Genomic DNA, 27,966 nt, shown 5'->3' with positions numbered 1-27,966 from the left:
AAAATAAATTGAAAACTCCTCCCCACAAGTCGATTTAGGAGAGAAAGAAAAAATAAACTCCTACCTACCTGTCGATTTAGGAGAGAGTGTGTGAAAAAAAAACTAAAAACTCCCATTGGGGAGACGAGTTTCATGAAATATTAAAAAATAAAAAGCTCTTGCATGGTTGCCAATTTATATTTGTGTAGGAGAAAAAAGAAACGGCCATAGCGTAGCCGATTTACATAAAGTTACACTACTCTGGTAATAAGTATAAAAGTTGTACTACTATGGTAAATTTATGGTCAAACTACACCATTTTAGTAAATTTGCCATGAAATATCACCTTACCATTACTAAAAAAGAACAAGAACATATTTGTTAAAAGAAAATTCTCCATAAAGGGATCTTTTTATAATAATAAAAATTTCACTACATTGACATGTTATGGTTGGTCACTTGGTTGGTTTAAAAAAAAGTAGAAGCCACAAAAAACTGAAATCTAGTTTCTTTTAATAGGGTACTCCATTTTGCACTCCATTTTTTAGGTAAAAAAAAAAAAATAGGACCACACTTTTGAGAAGTGTTACTTCATCCATGGACTGAGTTGACACAACAAGATGGTCCAAGTAAGGGCTAATCCCATATTGGTGGAGCTGAACTGAAAATATGAAGCCCAAAAACCAAGTTAAATATGGTAGTTTACTAATTTTTGAAATTATTTCCGAGTCTTAGACTTCAAATTTGGGTGAATACAATTATATTAACTATAGAGTTTTTTCTCCATAGTAAATCTATCCAATTCGAATATAATACATCTAACTTTTACCTAATGAATTTATCGGAAATAACATGTACTTCTTAGCAATGTCATGATAATGAGAAGATGTCATGAATAAGGTTGGACATGTGACGTCTTATATACTTAATAATTATATATAAGTGTATAATTATAATTAAAAATTGTGTAAATTTATATTGGATTGATGTTTCTCAGCATTTTAGGACTGTAATGAAGCAAAATATTGGAATAGTTATAAGAATTTTAAGACTCATTGAACTATGGAGTTAAAGAACTCTAGAAAGAAAGTTAAAGAATTCTAAACACAAAGAGATGAAAAATACCTCAGAACTTTATTGATTATCTTTGAAGAGAAAAATAGAAGTAAGTTACAAGGAGATGATTGAATTACATTTAGAGTAACCCAATCATTAACAACTACTAACTAACTAATTTACCTAATAACTAACTAACATAAAATACATCTAAAACACATGCTAAATAAAGAAAGATAAAACTTGCTTGGTCAATAAGTTAGCCAAGTTCTCTTGGCCCATATTGCTTGAACTAGATTGATCCAAATTGAAGAGGTCATGGATTAGTGTGACTTGATCCTTGGTTGATGTGACTTTGCCTTAATAGTCCCCTGATCACCATGGTTTCTACTAGGCTTGCCTTTGCCTTGGTTGGACTAGTTTTATCTGATGTACATTTCCTGGTCAAGCTAGTTGTATCTAATGTGCATGTCCTGACCAGACTGGTTTTATCTGATGCATGCCGTGATGCATATGCCCTAGCCTGACTATGTTGGCCTGATACATATGCCTCGGTCAGACTGAGTTGGTCTGGTGCATGACCTGATGCATATGTCTTGGCCTGATTGTGTTGGCCTGATGCATATTACTCGGTCAGACTGAGTTGGCCTGATGCATGACATGTCTTGATCTGCTTGTCTGCATAGTCTATCTTGATGGTATTGTCCTGTCTTGGTGTAGTTGATGCATAGTCTGCCTTAGCCATTATCTGCATAATCTGTTTTGATGTTCCTGTCCTGGCTTGATGCATTTTCTGCTCTGGTCAACTTATCTTGGCCTTGGGTGGTTTGATCATTGCCTAATAGTAGTGTCTCTCTATTTTTATAAGAAATTAAGTAAACAGTCTCATACATTTTCTATGTTATTTTGAGTTAATCTAGTTTAACATAGTTGAACCAAAATTTCACAACTCAATAGCTCATTCAGTTAAGAATGCGAATCAGGATTGTCTAGAAGACAAATCAATATGGTTGGAAATGAGCCGAATCAAAGTTCAGTTTGATAAGGATTTGCTTAGCTCGAAACTCGACTTGAGTTCGATGTGAGTTAGTTTTTTAGTTCGAATTCAACTCGGTTAAAGTTCACGAATTGTCCTACTCAGCTCGAAGTGGTTCATTTTGATAGCTTAAATAATTAATTCATTAAAAAATATTGCACAAGTTTATATATATATATCATTAGCTTATGAACCTAACGAATGAACTGTGTCCAGCTCAAGTTCGACTCATTTATTTAACGTACTCAATTTCTAGTTCAAGTTTGTCTTATTTAGTTTATGAATTAAGTTTGTCAAGGTAAATAATAAGTGACTTCAAATGAATACAAAGTTAGTTCAATTCTTTCTGAAATAAGCAATTATTCCATGGATGGTGTCGTCTAGTCTAGTCCACATGTGACTGCTTAGTAGAGAGAATAAAAAATGGAAAATGTCATGGTTAATAAATTCCAGAACTCGAAGGGTTTGCTTTGGCATAGGGTAATGGGTAAGGGAAGTGCAATGAGTACAATAATTGTGGCAATGGTAGCAGAACTTCAAATTGATTGTTATGATATCAATTATTTAGGTCGATGCGTGACGCTAAGATTAATTTATAAATCAAACATGTCTAAACTTGTTGTTAGAATCGGACCGGACTGGACAGTCTGACTGGTTTGAACGTTAACTGGACTTGAAAACGGCTCTGGTTTGCTGTCTTAACCAAATGAGAGTTGGACCACTTTGAACCGGAGAAAATCTGGTCTGACTGTGTTAAACCCTGTTAAACCGGATTAACCCGGGAAATAAACCGGACGACTCACTTAAAAATAAAAAAGGGACAATGTTCTAATATTTTATTTTACTAGGGTCTAAAAAAAGAAAAAGAGATATTATTTTCAATATAATTATATAAAATTATACGTTTATATATAACTATATATTTATAAATAAAAATTATTAATTATGTACGAAATCATCCGGTCAGACCAGACGGTTTAACCGTTTAAACCTAATACGGGACCTCTTTCAGTTTGACATCCGGCTCGGGTTTCACAATATTGGTTTAAACACTTTCAAATATAATAAACGAAAAGTGCAATCAACAAAGCTTGATGTACACTTATATTATCTTGCCTTCTTTATTTTTATCATTTGATTATTGCGACCTCATTTATTTTCTACATGCTAACATTCTAATTTTATCATGCTGTGTTTGACAATATCCGACAGAAGGTTCAAAGTTTAGTTTGATGGTTTTTTATTACATATGTTTGACATAATAAAATTCTTTAGTGTAAAATTTATATACTATTAGTATACAAATTAATACATATACATTATATCATCCACCATTCATTCGTATCACTTTTTATGAAAAATTAACAATAATTAAAAACCAATAATATATTATGTAGTAATAGTATATAAAACTCATACATTATAGTGCATATAACTTTTTCTCTGTCTCTTTACTTATTTTTGTATTTTGTGTTTAATTACATGTATTATATACAAAGACAATCATTTTTAAGTATATTCATAAATAGTTGACTAACTCTTTCAATATTTTTTTTTCTCTATGTGAGAATGATACCCTCATTCTTCTTACCTTTATTATCCCATGGGACAAATAAAAAAAAGCCTCTTATTTATTAATTAAAACTCATGAATATACTAACAATATGTTGATATAGTGATATAAGATCTCGTTAAATCCTAAAACAAGCAAAATATTAAATGTTTGATTCCTTTGAGTGTCACTTGTTGGAATGAGGAATCACACACCCAAAAAAATCAGTTTCTTATCAAAATATGAGATAATATTGTCAAAAAAACTCACAAACATGTTTTTAATTACTTTGACCACCATTACATTGTAAATGGAATAAATTTAAGAGTTTAAAATCTATGCACTACAATGTAAAGTTTTTTACACTATTATCACATCATCTACCGTTGGTTTATAATACTTTTATTTGAAAGTCAATAATAACTAATATATAAATGGTGGGATTGCTGACAATGTAAAAATCCTAAACTTAAACAATATGTCACTACTTTAGACTAAAGTCCAAGTAAATACAACTAAATACAACTTTATTAAAAACTCACTTTCAAAAGATACAAAATAATTTTGAAAAACTACATTAATATTAAAACATAAGTTTTGAAGTAAAATTCATACAAAAATCATTAAACAGTTAGTTTTAATAGATATTTAAGTCCGGATTTACTTTCAAATATATTACCTAATTCAGATTAAATAAATTGTCCAATTACCAAATAATAGCATAAGAAAGTGCAATCAAGAAGACACAACAAAGTTGAAAGAATCACAGTAGACTTATTATACACCACACAGACACCGATCTAAAAGGACAACATGACTTCCAATTACCGAAGCACCTTATTTACCATTAACACTTACTCTTCTCTACAGTGCTTCATCCTCAACCTCTGAATTTTGCTTCTGCTATTGTTGTTGTTGCTATAGCACTTGAGATATGAGAGGAAAAGGCGACGAAAATTCTAGATTGTGGGTAGAAGACATTTACTGGACCCATTTCAAAGCCCTTCATTTTGCACAATTTCTTCGTACTGGTTATGATCAACACCTTGTAAGTTCTTCTTTTTTTCACTCGTAATTGTAAATCTAAGAGCTAAATTTGTGAAATTTCTTCATGCGCTTCATTTCAATACTTTCCCCCTTTTTATTTTTCTTCCCATGTTTTTTTTGTTTACTAAAATGTTAAAATTGCCCCTTTTCTTATTTTTACATTTTCATTACCTTTGTTCTTTTTTTCTTCATGTTTTAGAGTAATGAGCTTGAGAATAATACTTGGATTTTGTTTTTGAGGTAGCCTTCAGTTTCCTTGGTCTAACTTTTGAGCTTGCATTGTAGTAATAGAGGAAAATGCACCAATGTTATTGATTCTGCCTATGCATGCACCGAATTATGATCATTAGTTGAGGTGTGAGTGTGTGACAATGTTTGTGGATAGAAAAAAATGACTAGAAGTAAGGGTTTTCAACTTTACCAGGTGATAACCTGTGGACTATGCCTCTAGACAAACTTTACATGCCAAAATTGTAAGTTTTGTCGCCACTTCGGGGTGGTTTTACCTAACTACCACCCCTGTTCTAAGGATCGGCGGTTAGTCTTATTGTTATGTCTGTGGTATACCGGATCAAAGACACAAAAAACTTGCTTTGGTTTGTTTCTTTGTTTTCATTTTTTGATGATATATTTTCACTTTCAATTACAAAAATGGTGTATTATTTCACTGTTTCTTGTTTTCAAAGTTGTTTAAAAAGAATAAGGTGGTATTTTTGTAATTATGAGTGATAATATGTCAACTAAAAATAAACAAAACATGGTGGAAACTGTTATGTGCTTGTTCTCGGCTTATTATTCTGCATTTACTAGCTAATGTACATCATATTGACACGCCTAGCGGCTGCTGCTCAGTCTAATACTTATGATCATATGTGTATTCTGCCAGCATATATCTGCAAACCTATTGTATCTTATATTATTATTCTCATGGTCATGAATGAAATTTAAATTTTGAGTGTAGGTACTTCCCAAAACATTTTCAGATAATGTAAAGAAGTTGCCTGAAAATGTGGACCTTAGAGGTCCTAGTGGTGTTGTGTGGAATGTAGGACTGACAAGTAAAGATGATACAGTGTTTTTCACGAATGGCTGGCGACAATTTTTTAGAGATCACTCTTTGAAAGAGAATGATTTCCTGGTCTTCAAGTACAATGGTGAGTCACTGTTTGATGTTTTAATATTTGATGGAGGGAGCTTCTGTGAGAAGGCAAGTTCTTATTTTGTTCGTAAGTGTGGGTATACTGAAAATGGAGGTGCCTGCTTGATCACTGGAGAAGTGGCAGATAATTCTGTCCAAAAAGTTAATGCTCCTTCTAACGCTGGAGTTCAATTTGCTTCACCTGAGAAATCTGTGGATGGTAACGATCTCATGGTGTTTGAAGCTGTACCCTTCAAAACTCCTACTGAAAGGACTTTTAATGCTGGTGTCGAATCTGCCTCCCCCGAGCAGTTTATGGAAGCTGATGGAGTTGCAGAAGCCGCAGCTGTTTCCCCCCAAACTACTGGTAAAAGGACCAGGAAGCAACTTTATGCTGTTAAACCCATCCGGTCTGTGCGCAGAGGAAGAGCAGCAAATGTTCCGAGTGCTAATCAGGAAGTAGTTGACTTGGTGACTGGTAACATTTGTACTTATAAAAAAAAGAAAGAAAATATCTTTATTGTATTTTTATGGACATATTTTTATCTTCAAAAAGCTTAACTTTGCAAAATTTCTTAGTTAACAAGAAGTATTAGTACTTAAAAACCACAACATTTTCAAAGGGGTCTAACTTAAAAAACATATAGGTGATAGGAAAAGGTGGAGCAAATTTCGTGCGTGTGGGTAGGCCAGCATTAATTTTGGAGTTCCAAACTTCATTCTGGTCCCTAAAAAAAGCAGCTTGAGAAACAGATAATAATAACAGTAAAAATTGTAGTAATAATATGAGACACAACAAGTTCGTGTATGGGAGATTTTTGGGTAGAAGTGACTGTTGAATTTTGTCATGTGAACTGAACTCTCCAGCAATATGAACTGATTGCTCTGGAGCATGGGCAGGCTATTGATTTGATAAAGAGTCAGCCATATAGGCTTCTTGTGTGTTAGTCCAATGTTGTGAACTTGTGACACTTAAGTAAGGCACGTCGACTTTCCAGTCAGCTAAATTAATAAAAATAATAAAATTAAAAATATCTGCTCTTAGTTCTTAAGAAATATGCCCCCTTTTTCTTCCAAATACTTTAATCTATTTTGAATCAACATTTGGGTTGTTTGTTGATATGGTACCTTATTTTGGTCATACTAATAGATCCTAAACCTGCTTCTGGGAGTAAAAGTCGAACACGTGACATATCTTATACCTCAAATAGAAGGCCTGTCACAGAAGATGAGATAAAAAATGCACTCGAGTTGGCCAAGGCAGCATGTACCTCCGGCAGCTTGCACATAGTTATGCGACCAACACATGTATATAAGAGATTCTATGTGGTAAGAAGTTGCCTCCCGATCTTTCCCTTTTAAAATTTACGTCTTATTATATGCTGCTGAGAGACTTGTGAAACTTTTAACTTTCTGTAGTTGTTCATTGATTATATTTGTTATTACTAATTGTATTCTGTTTTTGTGACCAGTCAATCCCTAATAAGTGGATATTTGAACATATGCCTCAGAAATCTCAAAATGTGATATTACGTGTTGGTGGGACTGAATGGCTTGCCAAATACAGCCTCCATAATATCCGTCTCACTGGTGGTCTTACTGGTGGGTGGAAACATTTCGCATTGGATAATAATCTGGAAGAGTTTGATGTGTGTGTGCTTGAACCAGCAGGCCAAATCAACAACGCATTGATCCTGGATGTGAGCATTTTCAGAGTTGTTCAGGAGATTACTCCACTGGGTATGGTAGGAACCCCAGGGATAAGGGGTAGGAAAAAGTAACCAGGACCATCCAGATTCTAGACATAGAAATTGTGTCAATCTTGTGGGCATGTCTGTTGTCCTAGGAAGTTTCATTGTTGGAATGCAATGTAAGTTAACAGTTGTATTATGGCTCTAGACCAAGTTCTTGGTTGTGTTGTGTGTAATGTGTAGTCTGGATATTATGTTGGATTGTTTAACTTTATCTTATCAATCTGCCATGAGGATAATTTACTAAATTATATCCTCTATTGCAGATGGTAAACCATTCTAGGTTCAAATATGTCTTCTAATGGAAAACATTTTCTGTTTTTATTAGTATGTTTTTATTCTGTTTTCTGTTCTCAAAGTTTTGTATAGAAACTTTTTTAATTGTTTTTGGTACAGAATTTTAGGAACAAAGTTATTGGAAAATATGTATACCAACCAAATGGGCCTTAAGTACATGCAGATTTTGCAAATTGAATTCCAATGAAAAATTGAAGGCGAAATTTAAGTTCAGATCTTGATGAAAATTCATGGAGATCTCTGTCTTTCTTAATTAATAGCTTGTGAATTATAAACTACAATCAGAACTTTAGTAATTTGATACTAATGTTGCTTATTATTATTGTTTAAATTCGAAAAAGGTGAATTCAGAAGCCCAACGATGTCTATTCAACTAACCAAAAGCCCTTTATCTCAGAACCTTATCAAATGCCATTCCATCATCTTCTGCTTAAACAAATTGGTGAGCGAAGTCAATGAAATCCTCTTCAGCCATTCATTGTGGCTTTGGTCGCTGGCTCCTCTGTCATCAATTTCCTTGCCGAGACCTGTGCACTATTTGTTAAAATGGTAGAGCCATATATGAATCTTGATAAAGCAAGAAATAAAGAAAGAATGAGAAAATTCATGAAAAGAAAGCTTCTTGATGAATCAAGAAGTATGAGAGAAAATTACGAATAAGAAAATGAAAATTTTCTATATAGAATTGAGTTACGAGGAATAAGGGAATCACCCTTTCTATACTAAAATGTCTAACTAATAACTAACTAGTTAATCGATTTATTAAACTCTTAATCGATTAACGAAAACAATATTACAACTAACAAACTGAAATCAACTAACAACTTTAACATCCCCTCAAGCTGGAATGTGTCAAACATTCCAAGTTTGAAATGATTGTGTTGAACACCACACATACTCTAATATTTCCTCTTGCTGGTGAGCGAATCTTCGTCTCCCAATCTTGAAATCTGAACGTGAAGCAATACTAACATTTAACCACCATTTGGCAGAAGCAATTTCATCCAACGCTTAACCATCTTTTTTACAGAAGCAAACCAATCATAACTGAAAGAGAGAAATGAGATGAACCTTAATCTTGATCCTTATATGTTGCTTCAATGAAGAAAAAATTACACACTATAATGTTGTGTGTTTAATGAGAGAGGGGTAAAGAAACTACAGTAATAAAGAAATGAGAAATAATGGGGGTAAATGATAAAGAATAACAAAAAAATGTGAAGTAATTCTTGTTGTCATTGAGAAACTGTCCAAGAATCATTTTTGTAAGGATAATTCTTACAGATGCAAGAAGCAAGCAATCTGCAAAGTGCAACCGACATTCAGACATTTACATGTTTGAAGCACTCAAGGCCATCATCTTACATTGTTCATCCAATGCTAGAAGTTGAGTTTCTTTCTTGGAGCAATAAGAACTCGGAAGACTGCAAAATACCAGGGTGATGTTGATGAATAGTAGTGGATAACTGCAAAATACCTTTTCTCAACTAGGTTCTTTGACAAAGTGAATTCCATAAGAATGAAATACAAAAGGGTGGATCTTGATACATATTTTCACATGATCAAATCAGTCACCAACTTCCATACACTATCATCTAAATCACCTCCATGAATGTGAAACCAACCTTTTTTTAGAGCCATGAATGAAATGATGATTCTTTGTTGAATCTTGGAACGATAGAAGTATAAGTGAAAGCCATCAAAACAATAATTATTGCTCCGATACCATGTTAAAATGGTAGAGCCATGTATGAATCTTGATAAAGTAAGAAAGAAAGAATAATAAAATCCATGAAAAGAAAGCTTCTCGATGAATCAAGAAATATGAGAGAAAACCACGATTGAGAAAATAGAAAATTTCTATATAGAATTGAGTTACGAGGAATAATGGAATCACCCTTTATATACTAAAATGTCTAACTAATAACTAACTAGCTAATCAATTTATTAAACTCTTAATCGATTAACGAAAAAAATATTACAACTAACAAACTGAAATCAACTAACAACTTTAACATTTAAATATGGCTTATATTCAGTTATGGTAGTTAGGATTGTGTTTACTTTAAATTGTAGCTTGAGTTTCAAGTAACTATCAAAAAAATTTCTATTGTATAAATTCTTGCACTTTGCCTTAAGTAGAGTGAATTCCAATAATAAAAATTCAATGATTTTTCTTCTCTTTTGCTCTTTCAATTCCCTTTCTTTTATTTCTTGCATGATTGCTAAGAAACTAACATGGTATCAAAGCAAAATATCTATTTCTCAAACTTTCTTTATGTCTTCTTTCATTTTCTTGGAGCTGCTTGATTACACATTATATTGTAGTGCAAAAGACTTTCATCATTTGAGGATACAACTTCAAACACAGAAAATATGCCAACCTCCCATATAGCACTCCTATTGGTAGTTGTTGGATCCTTTCTTCCATTCTCTCTTGGCTTATTCATGGACATCACCATGCATTAACCATCAAAGTGAGTGAGTGCAAAGAATCAAAATCAAGAATTACAGCACATACAGTACACCAACTTGTATCTTATCTTGAGGGTTCATCAATTGGTACACTTGCCCTATCATCTTTATTATTGGGATTGGAATATTCTTCAACAAGTTTCTTTCTATTTCTTTCTTTATCATATTCTTGAGCAAAAAAAAATTGTCCATCTTTCTCTAATTCTTTTGCCAAGAAATCAAAATGGATTTTTTGAGCATTCATTAAACAAAAAAATGTTCATATTTGATCACATTCTAATTTTCTCTTATTCTTTAGCCAAGAAACCAATATGGTATTCTTGAGATAATCTCATTTGATCTTCTTTCTATTATGTTGGTTCTTGATGAACAACTACTTTCAATTTCAAATTCATTCTCTTCTAAGAATTCTTATATTTCTTCATTAATTATACTAGCACAATATTCCTAGTTTCATGTGCTATATTTTGAAGAATTCTTATATCTCTTGAAATTTCTTTAAGACCCTAATGACATATTTGGGATCATTACTTTCTTTCTCTTCCTCTCCTTCCTCGATATTTCTTGTTTTCATCTCCAAGATTGCCACTCAACATTTGCTGACTTTATGGCTACATGTAATTTTGCTTTTGAGTATTCAGAGTCTTCACCAAAATTTCTCTAATCTTGACATAACGGAGGATGTGACAAAGATCCGACTTTTCACGTTTGCTACCTTTTACCAAGTTGAGAGTTAATGGTATTCACTCATCAACTTAAGGGGATGTTAAATATGGCTTATATTTGATTATGGAAGTTACGATTATGTTTACTTTAAATGGTAGCTTGAGTTTCAAGTAATTATCAATTTTTTCTATTGTATAAATTCTTGCACTTTGCCTTGTGTAGAGTGAATTCTAATAATAAAAGTTCAATGATTTTTCTTCTCTTTTGCTCTTTCAATTCCTTTCTCTTATTTCTTACATGGTTGCTAAGAAACTAAGACTATTAATACAAAGATTTATAGATACCCAATACATTATCTACCATTATTTTGTATTACTTTTATTTAAAATTAAGATGATTAAATATGAATAGTAAATGATATAATGACATTATCTTACACTATCAATATATACATTTTTTTTTCCTCAAACATAAATTCGACTCAAATTGTGTGGTACAAAATTTAGAGCAATGACATAAATGGCATCCATTTGCAATCTAAAATCTAAAACCTAGAAGGTTACGAAGGAATTACAATATTACTAGATGGAACTTGGTTTTTAAAACTGTTGACATGAAATTTTTCCTACAGTAACCGTTGGTGGTAGGTAGGTATGCTCATGAGACAAGAAATTATTAGCAGGGGAGATACAATTTCTTTATTTACCTATATTTAAGGAAACACATAATTCATTTATAAAAATTAAAGTAGGATATTCCACTAGCCAAAGCAGCAATTCCTTATTACACCCATGAGATTAAAGACCTTGTCTTTACACCTTATAGTTTAAGAGCATGTGCTTAGTTTACAAAATAAGTTTATAAACCAACAAAAGTAACCAATTTTCCACCTCTATACCATTTTTCGTTTTTAAGTAATAATTATATTTTTAATACTATATGCCATTAAACAAAATTATTCAACATAAATCATGATGGAGAGCACTTATCATGTTATATGAAATTAACTAAAAAATACATAAGTAAGTTGGTTCAGGCCAACTCAAACTAATTCAATATAATTGGTTCTGTTTGATTCCGGTCATTGAGTCAAATCTTATTGAACCGAATCATGTTTGGGTTAGTTCTTGGATTTCAAATTTTAAAATTCCACAATCCCATGATCTTATGATTCTCTCACCATTTTTATTTTACTAAAGTAAGCTAATGACACTCACTCTCAATACAAGTATAAAAGTAAAACTGAAAAGGATAAGAAGTAAGAAAATATGGATGAAATTTAATTTCCAGTTTTAACATAGATGAAGTTCACAATTTTATGAAATTTTCAATGTGAAAAGTAAATCAAACTCTTCAATGATGTGACATTGACAACTTTTGTTTTTTTAGACTTCATAGTTAGTAGTTACTACTAGCATATGATTTTGAAGACTGAAGAGTACTCAGGAATAGACACAGAATAAATGGCAGGTGTACCTAAAGTCTCTTTGTAAATTAAATGTAACCATTATCAAAATACAATAAATGTTAATTTTATTTTTGGACTATTTGTTCATCCTCTTTCTTTAGTTTTAATGGAGGGCCCTGAAGGATTGAGGAGAAGAGGAAAAAAATGTTCTAGTGGCCGATAAAGCACAAGAGCCCTCTGACTGATGAAACCAGTTTTTCATCAGTGGCCATTATTGTCCAACAAAAACTGATAGCAAGCACATGTTTTTCTGCCTCTGAGTGGTCCCTTAATAACACCAGTAGATACAGTGCTACCTCCAGCGATGATATATTGACATTAGAATCAAGAAGTGAATATGTATTTACTATAACATTCTTCTGTACTAAATGAAATAAATATTAAAATGATTTTGATATCATATCTTAACTAAAAAAATTTAAGATATTGGGTTTGTGGGATCATTAACTTATATGTTTCATTAACTCATCAACTTTTACTAAACCTCATAAGTGGAACACGCCGACTTTAACTCTCTACGGGATGACTTTTTGCACAAGGATCCCACATGGATTTATTGACCATTTGTCGCTTCAATACTTAGTTAAGTCGTCGAACTATCGACTCATATGTCACTTGTTGAAATATCTTTATCTATGAGTTATAACATTTTTCCACAGGCTAAGAAACATATAAGTGGAATTCACACCACTTCTAGATAAAAAAATTTAACCTTAACATGTTAGGCTTATGAATTTATCCACTTATATATTATTTAACTTACCAACTTTTACATGATGATGTTTACATTTGAAATACCCAATATTATAAAGAGAAAGTGGATATATTAGCTTGGTTGCTGAACCATTTATCTATGCCTATATATTTGGCATGGTGTGTAGTACCTTTTCAACACCATCTTTTCACCCTCTCTTGTTCCCTTTTTCCTTTATGTCCACTGCCCCATAACCATTATTACTTGTGCGTGTACGAATGGACCAAGTAGTAGGTACTAACATTTGTTTTTGATTGAAAGTTTCAAAATCTATGGTCCTTGCAAATCATAAATTCATGCTTTTAACATTTGTTTTATATTGTAAAGTTTCAAAATTTATGGTCCTTGCGAATCATAAATTCGTGCTTTTATATTTATAGACTCATGTTGCTCTATGCTCCTATATATAGTGAAATTATAAAGTTTTTGAAAAAATATAAGATTAGTAAGTCAGTATTAGAAAACCAACTTAACTCCTCAAGGTATTAATTGCATCATTTTATAATGAAAAGTTACTTTATTTGTTTCTCAGAACATTGGTTAACATTCTTTATCAATAAAAGAAAAATTAATTAATTACCACCAAAAACAAAATATGATAAATTTAAACTTAATATTCAATCATCCATGTCAGCTAACAAAGACCCACTTGAGATATTACTACATATGATATTTATATGTTATTTCTATTCATATATTTGTATTTGTAAATTGTTTTTGTCCTAACTATATAAAAGTTTATTGTTTTTTTAAATATATTCTAGTAAATGTTTATACTTGTATTTTATAGTCATTGCTTCTATGACCTAAAATTTCTAATTCCATCACTGCATGTTAGCAGCAGGTAAAAGAAATATTTGAGAGCATGCTGATGTCGTCCCATTGAATTTCTAATGAAACTGACGTTGAAAGATAACTAGTATCAGTCATAGAAAATGTTATGAAAATTCTCCAATTTCAGAGTTGAAGATATTAACCAAAGTACAAGAAAATTAAAAACAAAAAGTGGACTTAATCAGGTTTATCTGTGCGCTGATTTCATCCTCACTTATAGTATATATATTTGGAGAAAGTTTGAATAAGGCATGGTCTATTGCATCATATTCTGTTAGGTATTTCAATAATTTGATATGTGTGATAATAATTTTAAAGATTAGTATATTTTTAATACAGGTCTTCACAATCATATAAATGTCCAATAAATAAAAAAATAATTTAAATGTTTATAACAAGTTATACTTAACTAAATTTTTTGGGGTACATTATACTTAACTAAATTACTCAAAATAACTTGTATATTTGAAATCTGACCTAATTTACCTTTACTAGTGAATCTAGGTATCATATTATGATCCTATTATTTTTCATTCGTCAAATAACAATTTAAATGTTTGTGATAATAAACCATATCTAATATAATAATTTATTTCACAGTACAAATGTATTCTTTTGAGTAAATTAAGATGTATTTGAAAATACATGCTAAAAATGTCCTATATTAATTTTGAGACTATGGGTTATATATAGACTGATTAGTATCTTTTGAAAACGGAGTGAGCTTTTGACCTTAGTGTTCACTCATTAGGGCATTATTATCTCATGATTAACCTTGAATAACGATTTCCCATCTGCCAGCAATGGTCTTGCCTAAAAGCTGCCAGACTTTACAAAAAAAGGCCAAAGCTTTTATTAAGCGTTTTAGTTGAACCATCAAAATAACTATTACATGTTGTATACAATTTTTGCTCCATTTATTTATTCATTCATTATCATTAATTATATATGAAGTAACATATTATTAGAAAAATATATATCTATCGAGTATGTATGAGTTTTATACATTATTATTATATTACCCATTATTCATATTTAATCATATTGATTCTTAAAAATAATAATATAAATGATAATAGATTATACAATAATTGTGTATAAATTTTTATACTATCAATACATAAATATTACACTAAAATATTATAAATATATGGAAGAATGGAGCATGTAATGTTGTGGAGCACATGAGCCAAAACGGCGTTGATTTCGGTGATTCCTTGCTTTCTTTTTTGTCGTTTCTATGATACTCAAAGTAGATGAGCTATGGGAAGGTGAAACTCATATTTCAAAGCAACACATGCTTGTATAGCTGTATTCCGATCTTGCGAATAACAATGAGGAAGCTAATATTCTTCATACTAATAGACAATTGCTATTTGGATTATTAGCATCAAAGGTGAATCACATTGCTCAAATCTCGAGTTCTACTCATGTTTTTTAAACAATATAATTATTATACTCCCAAAAATTTCAACTACTCTTTTAATTTTTATATTGTGATTTTGTCAAGTAATGTGACACAAATTTGAATGTATAATATCTTTATCCTTTATATATTTATCGTACTTGAAAGAAATAGAGTAATTTCCCGTTTAAGTGAGTTTCTGTGAAACTTTTATGCATGCATATAGTTTTTAAGGTGAGGATTATTTATTGATTTCATAATAAATGTCTAAACAACCAATAAATATAAGCAGAAAAATTATAAATCAATACTAGGAAAACTTTTAGGCATCTAGAAAGTTTTTTTTGACTGATTTTATTTTTTACTTAATCCTTAAAAAATAAATGGACAAAAGATAATTGCACTTGCATAATTTTATAATATTTCAAATTTAAAACAACATTTCTTATATATAAATATATAACAAATTTTGTATTATCTAATTGTTCATATATATTTTCAGCCTACAAGTTATTATCCATGAAAATGAAAAATTATCATAGTTATTCATAATAAATTTTATATCATTTATTTTTAAAATTTTAGCCTATAGAACTATTTTACATATATAACTTTTATTTATTAAATGATCAATTTATAATATTAATTTCTATGAAGTAAAATGTAGGCAGCAAAATGCTAGCTATTAGTAAGGAGATCACTAATAATTTATATTTTCAACTTATATTCTATTATCTGTTTAAAAATTTATATAAACTAATGTATACAAGAGACTTTTACAAATGCCTAATTTGACAGATAGTTCTGCAACTAAAAGAATGAATTGATATATTTTTTTCAATAAAATAATGTATACAAAAGCTTTAATAATATATAATCCTACAAATTACCTAAACTCTTCCCTTGTCAATAAAGATAAGGAATACTTTTATTAATCGTCTATTTGTAAATTGGTTTTGGAATATAATGAGAGGGGAACTTTGGAATCATGAAATGTATCTGCGAATAATTTTACATAAAATACATTTAATTGCAATTCCACTCTAAAACTAAAGACTATAATATTATCTGAATTTTTTTTAGTCAAAAGCAACTTGTATTCACTTTGATTTGAAATTAGTAGTTTAACAATGTTATTAACATTTCTTTTTATATTAGAAAAGTAGTATTATTATATGTGAATGAGAGTTACAAGAAGATACAATGATATGAAGGGGAAAATACAAAGGTTCAAGGAATTGTGATTAAAAGGTGAGTAAAATTAAAACAAATTTATAAGACAATCAGGAGAATTGATCATCCAATTAGAATAAAGCGTTGCATGCTTTCTATTCTTTCGGTTAATCCATAATCAAGACTTTACCTTTATTGTTTCTACAATTTGGTGCGCAAACATTTGAGCGTTGAAGAGGATATTATTTTTATCTAACTAGATTGACCTTGCTATTGCTAACCATATGATACTTCAAAGCTTCCTGCACTTTCTGTGGATTGGCATACCCATGTGGACGATAAAATGACTTGTTGAGTCTAAAGGTAGAATCGTACTAAAGTCGGACCAATTATAAAGGAGTTACCAAACAAAATAAGTGAGTGTGGAAGTGTAAAAGAGATTTTAGTTGATCATTACAAAGTCTAGATCCCAAAGATGATGAAGTGATAACATTCCACATTCTATAAATTCTCTAACAACAAACTAAAGTATTTTTATCATTTATTTCTACAAACATTTTAGAAAAACTCTTCAAAAGACCACAAGAGAACTAAGAGCTATGACTAGCTTGTTATCAAAATAAAATTTTTGTTAGCTAGTAGGAATTTTAGTCAATCTTCATGTTGCGTAGGAATTTTAATAATTCACAATGTGCGTGATAGAATCAGTATGGCACCGTCATACGCAATTCAAAATCATTTTTTATGTTTCTATAAATCTACAGCAAAATAACATATAAAAAAGCCTACTTACATGTGAATATATACTTCCACGTACAAATGATAAATTCCTATCAATTTACAGTTGTTAAACTTTTCTATATACTCCCACTAAGTTCCACCACACCCATTTCTTCTGTGTTGTTTTCTCATATTCTTATGGCATCTCATCAACTCATGTATATAGTGGTGTTCCATAGCACATGTCTTGCACGCTGGATATGAATGTACAAGAGATATATCTAGTCTGCATATGAATCCGGTTACCCAAATATAGTAAAACATAAGCATCACAAGTCAATGAAGAGATATAGTCATTACTTTATACTATATATACCTACAATATGTACCATCATGTCTGTTCTTGCTTGAGATGCACTATAGATTTTTCTCTCTTTAGTGATATGATGTACTATAGTTATTGCTCAATCGTGTTGAATTTAAGGAGTGAAATAATAAGGAAGTTGAAGTTTTAAATTCCACTTATCAAAAATATTAACACACTAACATTTACCCATAAAAAATCATGATGAATTTAAGAAATGATAATAATTAAAAGGAAAGAATAGTTTAACAATACATACTTTAGAAAAGGTGCCGTTTATATTTTTTTCCCTCCATAGATATTTATTTGTATAGTACCCAAGGTGTTACTAATGGTCTAAGACTAATCAGTGACCTAAAGAACATTAAAGTAAAATTTGCCTTTACTAATGAATCTTTATCTATACACATGACACAAATATTGAACTCATTCATCTTCTAAGGATGTTTGGGTCTTGTTGCTATTTGTTGATTGATTTTGTAGTTAAATTATAAATAAACTAATACCAACTTAGTTATGAGAAGAATTAATTAAAAAATTGGAAGAAGGGTTCTTATAGGACAAACTCATGGAATATTAATTATTGAATAATAGCCAAAGCATTTGACACTATAGCAAATGAGCCATAGAACGACATGTTGACCGGATATAAATCCCTTGATCACAAGTTGATTGTTGAATATTTCATATAAAAACACAACAAGAAAGATGGATCGATCTTAAATTTCATAAAATAATTAAGAAAAAAATAGTATTAGTAGAAAAAGTTAAACAAAAGGAAAAGTTTCATTTCCCGGAGAATCTAGAGCGCATCAGGCGCTGACCGTGGCTTCGGAATCTATTAACAAATGGATTAACATATTATTGTGACATTAATGAGCAAGTAAAGAAAGGACAATGAGGAATAAAGAAAAGAGGGATTAAGCATGGGGGTGCGAGCATAATTGGAACATACAATATGCCATAAATGCGATGTTATAGTAATGTTTATTTAGTCATAGGGACATGAGAATAGTATAAGACCAAAGGAAGAGAACAAGGCAAGAACCTATCACCTAGACAAGGTCACGCCCATATGTCACGTGAGTTAAGCCATGTGGACGCCGAGGAATATGGTATTGGTATAATGGTGGGAATACTATATTTTAGTTTTTCAAATGATAAGGTAATTGCCAGAAAGTAAATTAAGAGAAGAGATAGATTTAAAAATATATCAACAATATATTGATCTGATGATATAAGACTTTATTATATACATAGATACACTAAAAAATCAATGGTTCGATTCTTGTGAGCAATATTTGTTGTAAGAGACAGTCACGTACTCAGAAAAGATTAGTTCCTTACTTATGAAGTGAGAAATTACATTTGGTTATACAAAAAAAATCTTATGCAAGTTGATAAGTTATAATTTGTAAAATAAAAACAATAAACTAATAAAGACCTTTACTTTTATCTCTCCATTTTTTTAAAATTTTTTTCTTCATTATCTTTCTTTCTGAAAAAAACTACATGAGAAGATTCATTTCTTATTAGATCATTTATATTAAAGTTGCATATAGTTTAAATTTGTATAATTGTTGCACAAGAATTATATGATTGTAGAGGGGAAAAATAAATTCTATATAAAGGTTATATATCCAAACAACATTTTAATAGCCCAACAACCATTGCATATATAGTTTGTCTAAACCACACAAACAATAAATGTTAATGCATGCCATATAAAAATGTCAGAGAAGTTGTAAAACCTATTTGATGACCTTTTTAGGAATTGATGATATCTCATATAAATAAAAAGAAACAAGATGAGATAGTAGTAGAAGTCATATAATACAAGTTAAGAAAGTTACATGATCAGAAAAACTCATTCCTTATTTCTATTTTCATTGGAAGATGTCCATACACAGCATGTGTGTGATTCTGATCGAAACCGAAAGACGACAAATGAGGTTGGTTTACTTAAGGTAAAGGGAGTCTTAGACATAAGACATGGAATATTTGAACACGGAGAGGGAATATTGGGGAGCAAGATTACATGCTACATAATTAGACAAATGCTAGCGTTGAAATTCTTAACGTTAACTTTGGAAGTAGAAGAGGGCATGGACTTGATTCTACATTTCCCACTTGCACTTTGTCTCATGCTAGCACACGCTCCATTCACAACACATTGCTAGTATTAGATCCATCTTCTATAAAGAATAGCTGCATTTTGGTTAACATGATTATTGATTTTTAAATAAGTGAGATCCTCATTTATGAGCTATATCATTCTTTAATGAGTTAAATGAAAAATACATATAAGTGGATTTAACATTATATTTTAGCCTAAAACATTAAGACATTAGGACTATGTATATATTCATTATATGCTCTTTAATTCATCAACTTTTACATAATATGAGATTCATTCACACTTAGAATTCCCAACATTTAATACACTTTCCACTTAAGAAAAGTTAATTCTCTAATCTTCACATGCTAAGTTATAACTGAATGAATTGATTCACATGTTTAAGCCCCTACATGTGAACTATAAGCTAAATGGCTGGATTTAAAATCCTAAGCTCCATTGTCTCTCCTTTTTTTACCCTTCTTTATGTCACAATTGATCCAAAGTAATAAAATTGTATAACGATCCAAAATTCAATCGATTTATGTATTGTTTTAGATTGTCCATGTAAATAACTAAATGGTTTAGATTAGATTAATTTATAAATTCTAACCAAACCAAATCAAGTGGCGTATATTACATTTTATATACTTAATATATACTCTATAATTACACATGTACTTTAAGTTGTGACTATTATCGATTGATTTTTATATTTTTAACTTTCATTTAGATGTATTAAATTTACTTTAGAATAACTCACTATATTAACATTACGTGGCTATTTAAAATATAAATTCAATACATGCAATTATCTTAATAAATTTTAATTTTACATAAGAATACCAAACCACAAGCTTTCTCATTTTCATATATGATCATATTGAAAAGTATAATATACACAAATCAAACGGATCTAGGAACAAAAAAGCCAAATCGACCCAAACAACACTTAAATCACCTTATCTTGTCAGAACCAGGAATATTCACATGTAGGTAAGATTAATTCTCCTAGTGTGTATTTTTGCATCCACAAGACATGAATCCGAAACCTTACTTTTTTTTATCAGTAATGAAAATATTATTAATCAAGAGATAAAAAAATTAGGAGAACAGGTGGTACTCCTATCCACATAATCTCTAAATTAATAAAGTGGTACTCCTATCCGAAACCTTACTTAAGAGGAATCAATCATATAACACTTGAACCAACACTGATAAATAACTTTTTCTTTTTTAACAAGAAGAAACTAACAACTTCACTAAGAAATTAATATTTTGACTCAACGTACACTCACGAGCTCTGATTAAAATAAAATTTTGTTTTCCAAAATTTAACCGCTAAAGAATATGATATTGTTTTTTTATTCGTTTACACCCTATCTTCATCATTGGAAAACATTACAACGTTTTGGTCATTGCTACAAGAGAGGCGCGTTTGAGCGATGCACTTAGAGATATAAATTAATTTTGGTACTACTGAAGTTTTTCAGGGCTCGTGCTACTCCTTTCAAAGATCACTTTCAGAAATCGAATCTTTAAGATTTTGATCATCTTAAAGATCTAATGGGTCTTACACAATTTTACTAACATCTTGCTAAGATCGGTTGAGAACTAGAGGGAGAGAGGGGGAGACAGAGAGAGATAGTAGAGTAAATTGCATCTGCATGTGGGTCTGTGACCTGGTATTGCCGGACATCACAGCCATTCTGACCGACACAGGCTACACTTAGTTATATATACTCATATTCCTTTTTAATTCTTACAAGGGTTCTCACCAATCACCATTTTATTTTTGCACATTTCTACTTCCAGGGTTTTGCACGTGTACACCTCGACCTTTATTGGACACTACATCCCATACGTGCTAACTACTTATCAGATTATTGAAATTATAGTACAACTATATTTCGGGTCTCATCATCAGAAAACTATAAAAGAGTTAGGGATGCATTTAATATTAAATAAAATGGAAATTTTATCTAGACCTTTTAGTTTGAAAAATAACATCCTAAACAGAATACATATTTCATTCAAATAAAATGATTATCTCTTAGTCTTATCAGGGTCCTAGAGCTGGCTTTAAAAAGTTGAGTTTGGACATGAAGAATAGATCATCCTTATTAATTCCTCTTTGGGACATAAATTTGTGTTATTTTCTCATTTTCATAGGTCAGTATTTAGAAACATTGATAAATGTTAGCAACACATATATTCCTTATTAATGTATGTTTAAATTGACTAATTTTAACTTATATTTTTTGTACTTGAGAACACTAATATTACCTCATTAGAAAAGGACATACACGAAATTAATGCTCAACAATCAACACTGTACAACCATGGTCCATGTTATGAATAGGTATAGTTAACAGCAGATGCTGCTGCTGATGAGGTTTAATGTCACATCTGCATGAAACAGAGCAATGGGGGTCATGCTCAGTTTAGAACAATGATATTTTGGCCTACAAGTCAATCCTCGTTCATAATAAAACGGGAATATTCATTCCAATTAAAGAAATACATTAAAGAGATAAATCAAACCCTGATACCAAACAAAATAGAGCAGAGGAATTTTAATGGGTCACAATCCATTAGCATAAACTACACTCTCAATTCCCTTTCCAATATCCTATTCAAGAGTACCCATTTTGGTTTTAGCGAAAGGAAATGTTTTATTAAACTATTAAAAATATTATTTCACAATAATTTTTTATTTATTTTTCTCTGCTAAAATTGAAATAAAGTGTATTTCAAAAAAATGACCAGAAGAAATCAATTAAATGATGAAAAGTATACATATATATGAACTGATGTAAATAAAAGCATATATGTGTGATCAAAATTTCTCAAGCAGAGTGAAGTTTAGCAACAAAAAAAACATCAGCGTGTAAGAATTATTTAAATGAATCCCTCCTATAATTTAAATTGTGTACCACATCACATGATGCAATATAATAATTACGGTGATCAATGAAAGTGTATCATATCACAATTGCGGTTTAATATCAAATCATAATTATATGTTTGCATCGGATGACAGTGCAACAATATCAGTCTGTATTTAGACAGTATCAAACTTCATTAAAACACATTGAATTCAAAAATATTTTTTAATTACAGAAAATTCACACTTCAATTATAGCAATTCATATCCTAATCACCACAATCATAACTACAATTTGATAATTGTTCTATGCAAAATGAATTTAGCTCTAATCTGATTTCATGAATTGAACCCCAAACATTATTATCCTAGGGGTAAAAATGCAGCTGTCCAGGACAATCCACTGCTACTTCAACTACCGTTAAGTATTTTGTTTATAATTTAATGCAAAAAAATTACCTGCCATGTACTATACAGATAAGGTACCGGAACTTCAGGACCCAAGGCTCTCTCTTAGTCTCTTTCTCAATCTCTATCTTTTTCTCTCTGCATATATAGTATTTCTATGACATATTCCTCAGCTTCCATAAATAACCATTACCCCTTTTCACAAACTTTTCGTTCAAATCACCATCCCCAAAAGAACTCTGATATTTTTACTTTCTCTACATTTTTTATATATTTAATCTGACTAGTGAGTAGTAGTTTCTGGATTCACTTCCTTTAAATTTTCCCTTATGGCTGTTCCTTCAACCCTAGTAGGATCCTACTAAAAGGGTTAGTTAGCTCTCTCGAAACAAATGCCAAAATCATAAGTCACTCATGATGTTATAATCACTGTGAAAAAGTCCTTCTTTTTCATCTCTCTTTCAATTTATTCCATTCTCATCAATTCATAGCTATACCCTCACTTCTTCCTCCTAACTATTCGTACTATATTTACTTCACTTCACCCTTTTTGTTTTTCTTTCTCATCTTTAGTATATATAACTCTCACCATATCCCTTCCTCTCCCATTGTAGTTTGCATATCTCTCTATTCCAAATGTTCACTAATTCTCACCAAGTTCTGAGAACCTTAGCTCCTTTGCAAGAACCAGACCTCTCCTTAAACATAAGCCCACCCTTTATTTCAGAATCTGAACACAAAGTGGGAAGCTTCAATAAAACCCTTTACAATGATATGTGCTCAACTTCTGACTCAGGTAGTAGTGGAAGTGAACTAAGCCATGAAAATAATAATAATAATGACTTTTTTCACCTTGGTCATCATCATGGTGAACCCACTTTGAGCTTAGGCTTGGAAACCAAAGGTTTGAATCCCCATGTACCAATACAACAAGGAGTCTTAAGAAACTTCAATCACCACAACTTCCAACCTCAAATCTATGTTCGCGATTTCAAACGAAATGCAAGAATTGTTCATGGTGTTAAAAGGAGTGTTAGAGCTCCTAGGATGAGATGGACAACCACCCTCCATGCTCATTTTGTTCATGCGGTTCAGCTACTTGGTGGTCATGAAAGTAATTTCATTAATTCATTTTACCTTCAGATTCTATATACATGCTATGATTAATTAGCTTGATCATTTTTAGTCATTCTATAATTTCATTATTTGAACATCATAATATCATAATTTGACTTTTTCTTACAACATTTAAAGCTTTTCATCTTTCTCCTTTGCTTTTTATATTCCTTATCCTATGATTGTCAGCAAACTTTTTTCCTTACTCTATATATAAAAGCTTATGTTATTAATTACTTTGGCCTGAAAAAACATATGTTACTAGGTTATGTCTCTAATTTTGGGTTGTCTTGTCACTCGCAGGGGCAACTCCAAAGTCTGTTTTAGAGTTAATGAATGTTAAGGATCTAACCCTAGCACACGTCAAGAGTCACTTGCAGGTGGGGTTACTATTCCCATTTCTCCATTCTACGTAGTCTTTCAGCTTAATGAGTGAAGTTCCTTTTTTTTCCTTTTACTCTCTAACTAGACAAAAAGAAAAAAAAAACAAGAAAGGAAAAAAGAAGAAAAAGAAAGTGATGTGTATTCTTAGTCCTTTTTAAGTTGCCTCCAGTGGTGGGGAAAGTAGAGCAAGGACTAAGGACAAAAGGGTATCTATTTTCATTCTTGATGTGTAATCTTAGCCTTGTAGACTTTTCTTATGTTTTTATTTTATGTGGCATGTTCATGCAGATGTATAGAACAGTGAAGAGCACTGTCAAAGGCACAGGTAATTCAATTGTGTGTTCCTTCACGAGGACCCCATTTTCTTTTCATTTTAATTATTATTATGGGAGTGATCATTAATTCTCATCTCTTTTGGCTTTATTAACAATAATAGTAGATAACCATCCATTAAAGAATTAAGAAAAGAGATCTGATGGTACAACAATGTTATGCTGTCCATAATATAACAATTTTTCTTTGTATATCAGAACTTGAGAACAATTAATTTAAAAAAAAGAAGGTTATGCAGTTTCTCTTTCTTAATATTTCCCTCTTAAAACAGGAAGTTGTGAAACTTTTTGTAAAACTAACATTTTTCCTGAGAATATCAAACTCTTACTATTATTATTCTCTTTATGTAAGGTCTTAGGTCTGATTTCAAGTTCTAATTTTGTGCATGAATTACTAATAAGCTGGTCGGTGTCTGACAATGCAAAAACAATGTTCTTTACTGTTGATGAAAAACTGCAGGTCCTGGACAGATCACAGATATGGGCTTAAGCACAAGGCCAGAGATTACCAATAATCTGCATAATGAAGTTTCAGCTTGTGATGAGAGAAGAACCAATTTATCACACCCGTTGAGGTGAATATTGCAATATTCTTCTCTCTTTTATTCTCTTCTCTATGTAAATTAATGTGGAAAGTAATATTGATTTATTTACCCATCAGTGTGATCATGGTTCAACGGAAACCATTAAAGTTATGATAAGCTAGTAACGTACACATGCACGTATATTCACAAATGCCCCTTGTTTTTGGCCTATATACATATCCTGTGTTTGGTTTTATTATGCTTATATTTTTTAAAAATTAGGATTCTTATGCTTATCTTTATTATTACGGGGTTCTATGCCTAGGACTAGTACCAGTACATTGATATTGATGACGAACAAATTCTAGGGCTCTTATATGTAAAATAAATTCACTTACTTCGTTAATAGGTGTAACTAATGGGCAAAAGTTTTTTTTACCTCTTTACAATTTTTAAAAGTCAATGATTGACAAATATACTTAAATAATGCCCTGAACTTGTAAAAATATACAACTTCATTTTCAAAAAAATTGTGTATTTTTTCAATATAAATCCACGTAACTTCATTTCTCCTTAATTTGATGTCTAAGTTCAAGTTTTTGACTGATCAAAACTAAGGGTTACCGACAGTCTTGGCTCCTCTCTCTCATGAGATGGAGATTAGGTGCATGTTTTTTTATTTCCCCCCTCTTTCCTACCCTTCATAATTAAGGATACTAGAAGATATTTGTTTCAACATCTCCTCCATTCTTAGGAAAATTGTAATACTATGATGTTGACCGTTAATGGCAATATTACCATCAAAAGCCAATCACAAACTGTTAGCAATGCCATTTCAAATTTGTATTTATTTGGATGTTGGATATTGGATTTATTCTCACCACTATTGAGTGCTAAAATTGGCTAACCATCTCATTTATTGCTTTATAACATGTTTACCTTCTATGCTAATTTCTTCTCATACTTTATACACTCAGGTCACCGTGGCAATCATCATCAATGGAGACAAATACAAACAATACTAGACAAAAACCTGAAATTGGTTTAATGTATTCTCATCTCAAGGGAAATGAAACCATGGTAAGTGTTGGGACATTGAGGGTCACAGAATGGACCTAGCATGTGGCTTGTAGTTTTTGTTGCATGTACTATATAATATTTTCTATATGGTTAATGACATTGGTGTAAAATATTTAACAGGTTAATGTGCAAAATTATGGATGCCAGTCAAATTTCATGAAGGAGAGATTGGATTCTAGCCCTTTGTCACGTTCTGAAGCGATTCTTAACTTAGAATTCACCCTTGGAAGGTCCAATTGTGAAGCTGAGCATGCTGAATCGTCAAGAGAGTTAACTCTTCTCAAGTGTTAAAAAATTACTAACAATAACTTTCCTAGCTTGTCATTAAAATACTAGCTAGTACTACTTGCATGGCATAGGAAAGAGAGTAATTATTATTATTCCATGGGAATGGTTTTGTTGGTGCCATATCTTTGTAAGTTTTGTTTGGAAAGAGAGGGATGGAAGAATGGGATAAATGCATGCTAGCTAAAAAACATATGCTTAGGTCCAGAATGTTTCAGGCATTGTCTTTGATGTCATTTTCAGTGCAAGGTATATAAGTTTAAAACAAAGCAAAATGCCTCTTTCAGGCTATGGACCATGACTTGTAGTTAGGCAAAATAGGACCCATTTCGGAATGCTGGTGATATTAATTGTACAGGTGGGTCAAATTTCATGCCAGACCATCATAACATCATTTTCATCATATATATCTGTATCCAAGGGACTTATATGTTGAAGCTTAAAAAATGAGAATTATTTTTCACGAGGATCCACACAAGAATGTTTTGACATCTGATGCAGTATTTTCAATCTTTTCCCTTATCTTATATGTTTTGTGATGAAACTTATGTTATTTTTTTTTTGATCGGCAAAAAGGTAAAAATTTATTAAAAGAAGAAATAATTACAAGAGGAAAAAAGAAAGAAAGAGGCTAAAAGGCATTACAACACATGATAAAGACAAAAAATGGGATTCACTATCTAGTCCGAAAAAGTGATCTGATCTTTGCCCATCTTCCCATTGATCCAAAGCCAAGAAGTAACCCTAGCGGACTAAAAATTTTTCTCAAGAGAGGGTTGCAAAAAATTAAATAAAGAGTCATTCCTAGACCTCCAGCTAGCCAAATGATATTCCAATGACTCAAATAATGCCGGTGTGGTATCATGTCCATGTGATTAGTAAAATGATGAATGAGCTAAAGAGGAAGAGTCGTGTGTATGTTCAACCAATTATAAAGAAGCTGCCAAACTGAATAAGTAAAGTTACAAGAGGAGAAAAGATGTTGAGAAGTTTTAGCTTGGTCGTTGCAAAAAGGGCATAAGGTTCCCCCTCCAGGTGCTATAGAGACTCCCCTCTTGAGAAGAGCATCAAGTGGGGATCTGATACTGAAAAAGTCTCCACACGAAAGCTTTTACTTTT

At 31.2% G+C, this 27,966-nt stretch overlaps 2 protein-coding genes across 3 annotated transcripts; both read left to right on the top strand.

The window, feature by feature from the left end:
* On the top strand, nt 4,380-7,886 carry LOC109358680 (B3 domain-containing protein REM16-like). 2 transcript variants are annotated; one of them, XM_019603059.1, is made up of 4 exons: nt 4,380-4,671; nt 5,632-6,286; nt 6,953-7,137; nt 7,281-7,886. In XM_019603059.1, the coding sequence occupies exons 1-4, from the start codon at nt 4,558-4,560 to the stop codon at nt 7,587-7,589; spliced, it is 1,263 nt and encodes a 420-aa protein (XP_019458604.1). In that variant the 5' UTR covers nt 4,380-4,557; the 3' UTR covers nt 7,590-7,886. The 2 variants fall into 2 exon arrangements, with proteins under 2 accessions (XP_019458604.1, XP_019458605.1); XM_019603060.1 differs by having other exon boundaries at nt 4,381-4,671; nt 6,959-7,137.
* On the top strand, nt 23,624-27,247 carry LOC109357750 (probable transcription factor KAN4). Its single transcript, XM_019601785.1, has 6 exons — nt 23,624-24,240; nt 24,546-24,622; nt 24,915-24,951; nt 25,419-25,533; nt 26,460-26,562; nt 26,683-27,247. Exons 1-6 carry the CDS (start codon nt 23,763-23,765, stop codon nt 26,851-26,853), a joined length of 981 nt encoding a protein of 326 aa, XP_019457330.1. The 5' UTR covers nt 23,624-23,762; the 3' UTR covers nt 26,854-27,247.

Source organism: Lupinus angustifolius, chromosome LG10, assembly GCF_001865875.1.
Source record: "Lupinus angustifolius cultivar Tanjil chromosome LG10, LupAngTanjil_v1.0, whole genome shotgun sequence".
In the NCBI taxonomy this organism is placed as follows: domain Eukaryota; kingdom Viridiplantae; phylum Streptophyta; class Magnoliopsida; order Fabales; family Fabaceae; genus Lupinus; species Lupinus angustifolius.
This window is presented reverse-complemented; position numbering and strand designations above follow the sequence as displayed.

Excerpts from the sequence above, each read along its gene's own strand:
- LOC109358680 (XM_019603059.1), top strand. The coding sequence starts at position 4,558 with ATGAGAGGAAAAGGCGACGAAAATTCTAGATTGTGGGTAGAAGACATT. Across the intron at positions 4,672-5,631 it reads CTGGTTATGATCAACACCTT|GTACTTCCCAAAACATTTTC; the intron begins GTAAGTTCTTCT and ends TTTTGAGTGTAG. Across the intron at positions 7,138-7,280 it reads TATATAAGAGATTCTATGTG|TCAATCCCTAATAAGTGGAT; the intron begins GTAAGAAGTTGC and ends TTTTGTGACCAG.
- LOC109357750 (XM_019601785.1), top strand. The coding sequence starts at position 23,763 with ATGTTCACTAATTCTCACCAAGTTCTGAGAACCTTAGCTCCTTTGCAA. Across the intron at positions 24,623-24,914 it reads ACGTCAAGAGTCACTTGCAG|ATGTATAGAACAGTGAAGAG; the intron begins GTGGGGTTACTA and ends ATGTTCATGCAG. Across the intron at positions 25,534-26,459 it reads AATTTATCACACCCGTTGAG|GTCACCGTGGCAATCATCAT; the intron begins GTGAATATTGCA and ends TTATACACTCAG.